Source organism: Odontesthes bonariensis, chromosome 16 (assembly GCF_027942865.1).
Source record: "Odontesthes bonariensis isolate fOdoBon6 chromosome 16, fOdoBon6.hap1, whole genome shotgun sequence".
NCBI lineage: Eukaryota > Metazoa > Chordata > Actinopteri > Atheriniformes > Atherinopsidae > Odontesthes > Odontesthes bonariensis.
Window position 1 is genome coordinate 8,149,410 of NC_134521.1, and position 10,467 is coordinate 8,159,876.

The 10,467-nt window shown below is 41.2% G+C and overlaps 1 protein-coding gene across 7 annotated transcripts in view; it reads left to right on the forward strand.

The window, feature by feature from the left end:
* trim3b (tripartite motif containing 3b) overlaps nt 1–9,486 on the forward strand; it is a 35,594-nt gene extending 26,108 nt beyond the window's left edge. For 6 of the 7 annotated variants that reach the window (XM_075487633.1, XM_075487634.1, XM_075487635.1 and 3 more), the window contains 7 exons: nt 367–470; nt 595–762; nt 5,453–5,621; nt 6,086–6,127; nt 6,820–6,890; nt 6,991–7,131; nt 7,279–9,486. In XM_075487633.1, the coding sequence (XP_075343748.1) occupies nt 367–470; nt 595–762; nt 5,453–5,621; nt 6,086–6,127; nt 6,820–6,890; nt 6,991–7,131; nt 7,279–7,431 (848 nt within the window). In that variant the 3' untranslated portion in view covers nt 7,432–9,486. The remainder of the gene's footprint in view (nt 1–366; nt 471–594; nt 763–5,452; nt 5,622–6,085; nt 6,128–6,819; nt 6,891–6,990; nt 7,132–7,278) is intronic. The other variant, XM_075487638.1, reaches the window with a different exon arrangement.
* The last annotated feature ends 981 nt before the right edge of the window (nt 9,487–10,467 follow it).

Consider the following 10,467-nt stretch of genomic DNA (forward strand, 5'->3'; position numbering starts at 1 on the left):
TGGAAACATGGATTTTGTTCAAAGTGTTACTGGAATTTGATCGTAGCTTCCATTAAAAGTGTTGATTGCCACACAAATGTAATGTAACTGAATAGTTACAAACTACATAGTTACATACATGAAGGCGTAACATTCTCTGAGACATATTACCAAGCTCAAACAAGTTCTGCAAGTTTCAACTGTTGTGACATAAATCATAACCTCCATTTGCCTGGTAGGTATGGAATCAATCCAAAAACCGATTTTATGCTTTGTAAAATAATCACCAGTGTAAAGAATTACCCCAAAGGCACTGGTAAGGTTCTTCAATGGTAATAAATTACACACAATGAGAAACTTATTGAACTTTTTGTTGTTTTCTGTCAGGTTCCCGGGGAAGAGAAAAAGGTGAGTTCACAAATCTGCAAGGAATCTCAGCCTCTAGTAATGGACGAGTGGTGGTGGCTGACAGCAACAACCAGTGCATACAGGTGAGACAGACAGCCAGAGGGAAATTTATGCAAGTGCAACCGTGAATGACACTATGGTCGCGCAGACTCGAACGAAACAATTGTTGTACACTCAAAGCGGGTTCTCTGATGGAACTGATTACAGGTGTTCTCCAATGATGGCCTGTTCAAAATGCGCTTTGGGGTCAGGGGTCGCTCCCCCGGACAGTTGCAGAGACCGACTGGTGTCACCGTGGACATGAATGGTGACATTGTGGTGGCCGACTATGACAATCGATGGGTCAGCATCTTCTCTTCTGATGGCAAGTTTAAGGTAAGATCTCACACCTTGTTTTAGTGGAACAGCTCTAAGTGCGTCATTTAAGGCTCGCAGAGGTGGACAAATTTGTTGGCAGCTTACAGCTCATTGAAAATGATTCAATTATAGTCTCATGTCACCTGATTTTTTTTTCAGTATGTGATCGAGTGCAACAATGGAAGTATTTTTTTTTTTTTTTTAGAGCAATAGCCCGAACAGATTTTTTTGCCCACCCTAAAAAGGATAATAGATTGTTACACTACAGTTGTGCATAACCTTCAATAATATCACTGGTATCTTCAATTTTGTCATTTGCCATTTTAAAGGGAGAAATTTTGCCCCCTCTGTAATTTGGCACCAGAGTAAGCAAGAGTAATTTGTATAAGGAGCTCAGAAAGAAAAGTACAGATTGGCGTGTTAAAAAGTAAAGACCACGTCCAAGCAGCTTTGTGTTGCAACCTCTGTTGCAAATGTTATGACGAAGCATAAGGTCCATGCAACCATAGCTAACTTCCGGAGACGTGGCCTTAAGGTAAAACAACACCAGGTTGATCAGAGGGATGGTAGAAAAAGAGCAAAGGAAAACATCCAAAGACCATTTCAACTGAACTCCATGATCATTGTACGTCACTGTTTGATCGCACCATTTGTTGTCTTTTGAACAACAGTGTGCTCTATGGAGGAAGGCCCAGGAGGACTAATAGTACAAGAAAATCATGAAAAAGCCAGATTCAAATTTGATCAAAGGTATGTTGATATATAATCCTTTGGATTGATGAGACAAAACTGGAGCTTTTTGGCAAGTCGCATCAGCTCAGTGTTCACAGATTGAAAAAAAATTAAATGAAGCTTTCAGAGAAAAGAATATAGTACTTTGTAAGAAACATGAAGGGAGCTGGGTTATGTTTGGGGGCTGCTTTGTTGCATCTGGCATGAAGAGGAAACAATGGAGTCTCAAAACTATCAAGAGATCCTGGAGCAAAATATACTGCCCGATGCCAAGAGGCCTCCAACAGGACAATGAACCCCATCACAAAGCTAAAAACCCCCAAGTGTGACTAATTTAAAAAAACAAACAACAACACCAGACTATTCTTAAATGGCTGACAGATTTGTCCACGTCTATATCCATGCATGATGTCTACCAAGTATTAATATAAGTAAAAATGTTGAGAACTGTATGACTGTCCAATCAGAGATATCTTCCATATCACTTCCAAGAACACAGCATCCAGTTCAACTCTAGCTAATCTCAAACACGCAGTACTCAATGTCAGATCTTAAAGTAACAAATTATTCTTAATTAATGGGGGTTTTTTTGTGTCACAATCTTGATTTTTATGTTATTAACTAAGACATGGCTGGACAAAAACACAGCTAATGCAGTCCTGATTGAGTCTAGTCCGACAGTGTCTGAAACACGACAAAACCAGAGGGGTGGGGGTGTTTGTGCCACATTCAGGGACAACATTAGCCTGGCGACGCCATCCTACGTACTTCCGCCCAAAGATTTTGGCTCCGCACATAGGCTGTGTTCGAAACCGCCTACTACATACTACATACTTGAAAACGGCATACTCATCGATCAGACAGTATGCAGAGCGTTTACACACAGTGCACTTCACTCCTGCCCGAGCCGAAATCAGCCAGCCTGAAAAGCTGATTTCGCTTAAGCTATTAACTCTGTAAATATATAACTTTAGCAACATTTGAAACATTTTCAGGCGAGAAAGTAGTCATTTAGACCCCCAAGATGTAGAAAATCTGACCAGCTATTTACAATTTTGTTCCGCCAAATTCGGCGCTACTAAAGCTAGCCGCAGTGAGCAACGCACTTCCGGTTATGCCGTTTTGACTGCTCTTGTCCCGTTAACGGAATTTGACCGTTCAAATGGCGATGGGCGACGTCACGTTACGTTGAATCTTGGGTAGTTTGAGTGTGACAAGTAACCTCATGATGAATACTCAACATTTCGGCGAATCTAGTATGCATCTAGTGTCCATCCGGGAACTTAAAAAAGTAGGACTAGTAGGAATAGTAGGAGAAGTAGGCGGTTTCGAACACAGCCATAGTCTGGCCAAATCCCCCTACCTCGGTTCGCTCAGTGTTTTGCCAATCAGCAAACAGTTGCGAGTGGTGACGCAGAACTCACGCGCGGAGTCCGTTGTAGTCCATATAATTGTAGTTCAACCGCAGCGGAAATAAACATGGCGACGGAAGAACGCTAGAAGCTATCCATGAAGTTGTCCCAACTCTGGAGAGCATTACACAATTAAAACAAGAGCAAGAGGAATGCCTCGTCAATTTTGTTAGTGGCAAGGATGTCGTAGCTCTCCTTCCAACTGGCTTTGGGAAAAGTTTGATTTATCAAATGGTACCGGTATAATGAAAGCGGATGTGGGAAGCGTGATTCGCTAGCTAGAGCCTCGGCGCATAACCTACGTCCTTTCTAAACATTACTGATTGGTTAAGGGAACTCCGTTACTCCAATGAATTTAAGTTGTTGGGTAAGGTCCCGCCCTCCATGGAAACGGATTCCTCTTGGGTTTTCCCAGACTGTTTGACAGAGTCAACAGTCGGCTTTCGCCCAGGCTAGGACAATATACCCACAAACTGTCATTTATTTTTTTTTCATCATTTGAGTATTTGTCATTCAAAATGGAGATCTTCCATACTCTATAGCCGCTTTCGGACAGAGCGTTCTAAGAAAGTAGTTATCAGAACTACCCTCCTCGAATTTCGTTCTGATAACTATCCTTCCCCTGCAGAATTGTTTCAGTCTGCATTCGCACATGAGTCGGGACCTGATAGGGACTGATGCGCCGCGCGCAGCCGTCTGCTTCAGTGACGTGTTAGCCGTTAGCCGTTTAGCGCTACATTCAAACACAAAACAAAACGGTAAAAGTAAGGAGAGTAGAAAAAACACCACAAAGAAGCTAATATGGAGAGTGGGGAGGCCACTGTGTTTATGGTCTGCATGATGGTGATATTAATCATGGACAATCACATCAGGCGTCTAATATCGAGGCTGGAAAAGCTCACAGAGAGTTTTTCATTTCATGAAGGAAGAAGAAAGGAGAGCAGAGCGCTGGAGACAAATGAGACCAGTGTAAATTTAACTTATTAAACACCCGCCGGTTGTGTCCGTGTATGAATAAACATTTCAGCCGTGATAGCATGACATGGGGCGTAGCTACCAACCATCACACACCTCCGTTAGATTCGTTCTATAGAACCATGAAAAGACCCGACCTCGGAGAAGGAGCTAAATAGTTATAGGAACTAAGGGAGAAAGCCCCGAGTTCCTGTATGTCCGAACACGGGAGAAAAGGCCCGCGGATTAAAAGGTTATTAGAACTGCCAAAGGTTCCTACAGTCCGAAAGCGGCTTATATCACCTTTTACAAACCACCACAGAATAGTTTTATTGATGATTTTACTGAATTACTTTCAATTGTGTGCACTGCTTTTGACTGTTCAGTCATAACAGGGGACTTGAATGTGCACGTGGATGTAGCCCATAACAAGCAAGCTAAAGAACTCACTGCAGTCCTTGAAATGTTTGGTCTAACTCAGCATGTGACTGAGCCCACCCACAGCAGAGGGCACACTCTAGATGTGCTCATTTCAAGGGGTGTTGTTATCTCAAAGGTGGATGTCGGCGATGTCGCTTTATCTGATCATTTTTGGGTTTTCTTCGACCTGTCTATTATACCCAAACCAGCAGCTGGGTCTGCAGTTGTTCGGGGAAGACTCATAAATGACAGAACAGGGACACAGTTTATGCAAATTATTAAGTTTGAGAACACCCCGTGTTCTAATTTTGATGATCTGTTGAACTCTTACACATCAAATGTTTTGGATAGCATTGCTCCTGTCAAGGTTAGAATAGTTAAAAGTAGGCAAAAGGCGCCTAGAGAAAAGAAGAGTCGGTCAGGGCACAGAGAAGGGATTGCCGGACGGAAAATCAAAAAGCTCCAGGTTCATTGTGAGATTTACAAAGAAAACCTACGTGTGTTCAAACAGACTTTGCGTAGAATAAGTTATTTTTCTGAAATCACCAAAAACTGCATTAATAACTCTCGTGTCCTGTTTTTGCTGCAGTAAACAGATTAACAAACCCTCCAGTTTCACTGCCTTCACAACTGATTTCTACAATGAGTTTGATGGAAAGAATAAGTCTAATGAGTTTGCAATATTCTTTAATGACAAAGTTCAGGGCATTAAAAAAGCAATTATTTCCACAACACAAATTAAGATTATCCAGGTTGGCACACACATGCACATGGTCACACACTCATACAGACAGATGCCATACACTGGAGCGGTGGGCAGCCATTCACAGCACCCGGGGAGCATGGTGTCCTGCTCAAGGGCACCTCGGCCATGACGAGGAGGTGGACTGACACCCCTCCAGCTGTCATTTTCACCAATCTTTTTAAGTGGCAAGAGTGGGCATTGAACCACCAACCTTCTGGTTATTGGAACAACCCACCCTAACCTCTGAACCACAGCCACCCCTCAAATGATTTTATTTGCCTTCTTGTGAGTTTATGTAGCTGTAAAGCACTTTGAATTGCCTTTGTGTATGAGTTGCGCTCTACAGATAAACTCGCCGTGCTTCACCTTGCATGTACTGTAAAACACACCGGTAATGTAAAAGGCATAAACAAAGGCAAATCATTCTCATTTTCCTCTGTCTCAGAATAAGATCGGTGCAGGCCGTCTCATGGGTCCCAAGGGTGTGGCTGTAGATAAGAATGGGCACATCATCACTGTGGACAACAAAGCCTGCTGCGTCTTCATCTTTCAGTCCAACGGGAAGCTCGTGACTAAGTTTGGAGGCAGGGGGACGTCTGACAGACAATTTGCAGGTGAGAGGAACGTCTGACCTTTTAACTAAAACCTTTGCACACCGATGGGGAGCTTAAAGGCATTCTGTCAGAGAGGCAGTTTTACCAGCTTTCAAAGTGAATCCCATTTATGCACTTTTCTTACAACATATGAAAACGCAAAATACCACTCGGTACATAGATAACTTTGGATCTTAAAAGTCTTCTGCATCATGTTTTGCAGTTTCTCCATTGTTTAGGATTGACATATTGGAAAAAATTCTAAATTGTGAACAGCCTGACTTACTTAGATACAATTTAAATAGACGACTCAAGGCAGCAAACAGCTTGTAAATACTTACACGAAATAACACCAAGCAATGCAGTGTCCCTCTGCACCTGTACTACAGACCACCCTGCTCTATTGTCTCCTTTGCTTACCGCTATCTTCATCTCTGACCATCTACTTCTTTCTTTCTGTTCTCCCTTCTGTTTTTCCGATTCAGAAAAACTTGGCCCAAACTTAAATAAATCTGGCTCAGTTTTCAGTAAGTACTAAGTGTGGCCTTGCTGCAACCTTAATCCCACAGTGCAGTGCCCTCTGTCTAACCCAATTCCCTGATCACGTGTCTGGCCTCCTAAGAAGTCGGATTGTTGACAAATGAATGGATCAAGCTTGAGCAATGTTGATCAAATGCAACAAGAACACTGTAGTGATTACAGTAATTACCTTTTTTTTTCTTTCCATGTGTGTGCTTCTGTTGTAAAATGGTTCTAAAAGGATCAGTGTGAATGATTTTCTCTGCTCCAAATCATCCGATGATCCCCGTGTGATTTACAGTATTGATTGTTAAGACGTGCAGAACTGGAGGAGGAGTCATTTCGCCAAAAGAGACGACAAATAAAGCTACTCGGGAATTGCATTTTCAAACCATCAGTGAAATCACTTGAGACTGACAGCATGCTCTAACAATGTAGAATAACGGCGTGACTCCATCTCAGAGTCTTGATCTGTTCCATGTTTTAATTTTTGGTGCAATTTTAGTCGAATTTTGAAATTCTGCAAGTACATGAAAAATAATGCCAACAAACTAACTCAAATCAGACCAGCGACATTTATCCAGCTGATTGAATATATTTAAACAACCTACTAACAGTGAAAAGAATTGTGACACAAATCACAGAATCACAGTTCTTAGCCGCATCTTCCACAATAACACGCTTCCCTCTCTCCCCGCAGGCCCGCACTTTGTTGCAGTAAACAACAAGAATGAAATTATTGTGACAGACTTTCACAATCACTCTGTGAAGGTGAGACAAAAGAGGTACACTCTCTGGAGCTAGCAGTTCTTTGCATTCAGTTCTACAGGGTTGGTGTCGACACCCAAATCCCACTGACTTCCTGTTGCAGGTGTACAGTGCCGACGGGGAGTTCCTGTTCAAATTTGGCTCTCACGGGGAAGGCAATGGCCAGTTCAACGCTCCCACTGGTGTGGCTGTGGATGCCAATGGAAACATCATCGTAGCTGACTGGGGTAACAGCAGAATACAGGTGTGCTCAGTACGCTAAGAAAAAAAACAAATGCTTCAAATGTATTTTCTCTGATGATAAGCTCAAGTTGTGAGCATTTAATCTGAAACCAGAGGTTTTGAGATGAAAATGAAGAACTCTAAAGCTTTCTGTTTTTTTCCACATCAGGTGTTTGACAGCACGGGGTCCTTCTTGTCCTACATCAACACGTCGGCAGATCCGCTGTATGGTCCTCAGGGCCTCGCCCTCACCTCAGATGGACACGTGGCTGTTGCAGACTCCGGCAATCACTGCTTCAAAGTTTACAGATACTTGCAGTAGACCGGGGGAAGACATCACCAACTCCTGCTTGTGGAAACTAATGCTACATACGGCTTGTAGACATAGAGCTGCAACCAGAGTGCGCACTTTACAGACGCTCCATGTCCCATTGAGGAATCTCCTGCTCATTTAGACTCTACATACCTTAAGGAAAAGATATGGTGCAAAAAAATATTTAAAAAGAACAATGCAATTCTTCCTCCACCTAATTATGTTACTGTAGGAAAGACAAAAATAAGTGAGCCAAGCTCAAAATCAGTCCCCTTTTGCCATTAGCACGCAACTCAATTAATCAATCTGACGTGAATAGGAAATCATCCCGTAATGAGATATTTTCCTACAATTTACAGTTTGTCTTGCTTAAACAGTGATTATATTAGTTTGGTATTTAACTTTCACTGTTGACCGAATTCCCAAAATGAAAAAAATTCAAATGAAGGTCATCTGCTGTATCCGTGTAGGCTATATGTAACCACCAGTAGACAGCCCGCCAGATTAAAGCTGATAATATACAGAAATCATTTGGGGCAAAAGCAGAGGGACAACGCTCTCACCAACCAGCAAACAGAGTGAGACACACAAAGCATGATCCTTTGGGATTGACATGACAACGCTCCTGCTTTCCCTCGAACACTGTTGCATGTCAGTGCGCTCCAGAAAAACATCCCCTTCCTCTCATTGCCTTACAAATGTTTGAATCGGTAAAAACACAACAGAACCTACGGGATTGTGTGATGAGATGTTTCTTTTTCTCATTCCGGACATTATCGTTGTGATGAAAATGGACGTTTACGTTTACGTTTTATTCCTGGATGGACCCATATGGAAGTTGTATGATTTGAAGAAGCACAACATCAGAGCCAGCTCCACTTCGGTAAAGATACGTATCTACTAACCAAAAACAAACTTCTAAAATCTGACTCGATGATCGCTTTCACTGTTATCTGTTCAAACTTAAAAACTACTATAATTGTACATATTTGCATAGGTGTACATATGGTTTAGAGTCCATATCATTTGACTATATAGCCCACTTATTGAAGCATTTAAACAGAATCGAGAACTTGCCAAGTAGCAGCCAGCTGAATGACTCAAACACCTGCGTGACAAAGCTGTAAACATGTTATTTGCTGTACCTTGTTTTTTTTTTGGTTTCCAAGTACTCCATTTATTTTTCATTTTCTTTGCGATATAATTTGTTCAACGTCACTTTTTACTAACTGGTGCATTGGAGCTGCCGCCTCTCTGCCAAACTCAGTTTTACACTGTAACTTGTAGCGCTGGAAGATGTTGTTTCCTTTGCCTCCTTTCAAACCAGATCCCATTTGGTCGATCAGTAATTTGTCCTGCAGCCAAAATGTATTTCTGTAAGTTGTTGTTGAACATTGCACAAAATGCAAATATTGTAAGAGTTCTATTGTTTTGCGAGAGTAATATATGCCTCCATATATAGTTCTTTTAACATAATCAGAAAGTGTACTGTACATCCAAATCATATTCTTATTGTAGCTAACAAGCACCTTGACCATGGACTTTACAGTATTTGTATTATTGACTCTTACTTCAGATTTTCTTTCTGCGTTTCTCCAAGATGAACGTCCCGCCAGCTAAACAAACCATGTTTATGAAAACTGTTTAACCCGAGTAACCGATCTCACATTCATTCTGTCTTTCCATCCGTGTTTTCCACGTGTCTGAAAACTCCCTGAAATGACAGAATACCTTCCTCCATTAGTTTGACCAGTGTTACTATTGTTTCATTTTTCATGTCTATGCCTTTGAATATGTGAAATAACTTAAGCACATAGAAATAAATGAAAAAACACTACATCTACTATGTGTGCACAACTGTATACCAGAAGAGGCCATACTTATGAGGAGTAATCAAAACAGATATGTAATCCTGGAAGATGTATGACTGAAAAATGAACAATGGCACCATTAACTGCTGCGTAAAATTAAGTGAGGTAATGCGTGTTATTGCGAATGAATATTTTTTTTAACAAGGAAAATATTCATTTGCAGGATTAAGTTAGATTAAAAACCATACCCTGAGTCCCTATCATGACAAACATTGTTTTCTTTAATGTCCAAATTTAAAAGAAAACTGTCGGGGATTTTTGGCCACGCTCAAACAGAGCAGGAGAATAAGATGCCACCCTTTATTCTCTAGATGCTGAACAACACATTTTAATTTGAAACAGTTTTGATTATTTTGTTTATCCCATAGATACTCCACCGAGTGAGCCAGAGCCAAATATTACGGTTTGACTTATATTCACAATATAACAAACACCTTTTTTTTTTTTTTTTAAATCGATGCATTAATTAGTTTCCCACCCGTGAAATGAGTCATTTTTGTGTTTTGTGGAGGTTGTCGGGACTGTTTCTGGTTGTTTCGCACCTCTTTAGGAAAGCTGATACAACATCCCCAAAACTAATGTGTCTACTAAATGTCTCTTTAAACAAATATGACACTATTAAGAGTGTTCTCTTTTATCTCCTTTTTCTAACTGCTTCAATTACCGTTGACGGTATTTCATCACTTCTGTTCACCGAGCCTCCCCTGAAACAGTTTGGAGCTCCCCCTGGGGAGGCCCGCCTCTGCGTTACAAGATGACTTAGTCGTGCGCAGTCGACAAAGCAACGAGTAAAAGCAGATTCTGTATTCAAGTAATATCTTAAGTAGTAAAATGGTTTTAGGTGAGTGCAGATATGGGCGATGCCAGATGAGCGTATGGACAGATCCTCTTTTTCCTTTTCCATTTTATTGTTCTTACATAAAATCACATATTTGCATCTCAACTGGAAAATCCAATATCTACCTTTTACAGGTTTCTATTTGCAGGTCAAATGATTAATATCAAACCGACATTCGCCCATCACAAAACTAATGATTTTGCTCCTCTGACGAGGATAATCCCAGGCGTTACCATGGTTACCAGGCTGTCCCATCCAGTGTGCAGACCCTCTTTTTTTTTGGTTGATAAACTTTTCATCTGAAAATCTTTGATGTATTAAAATCAATCATTGTAT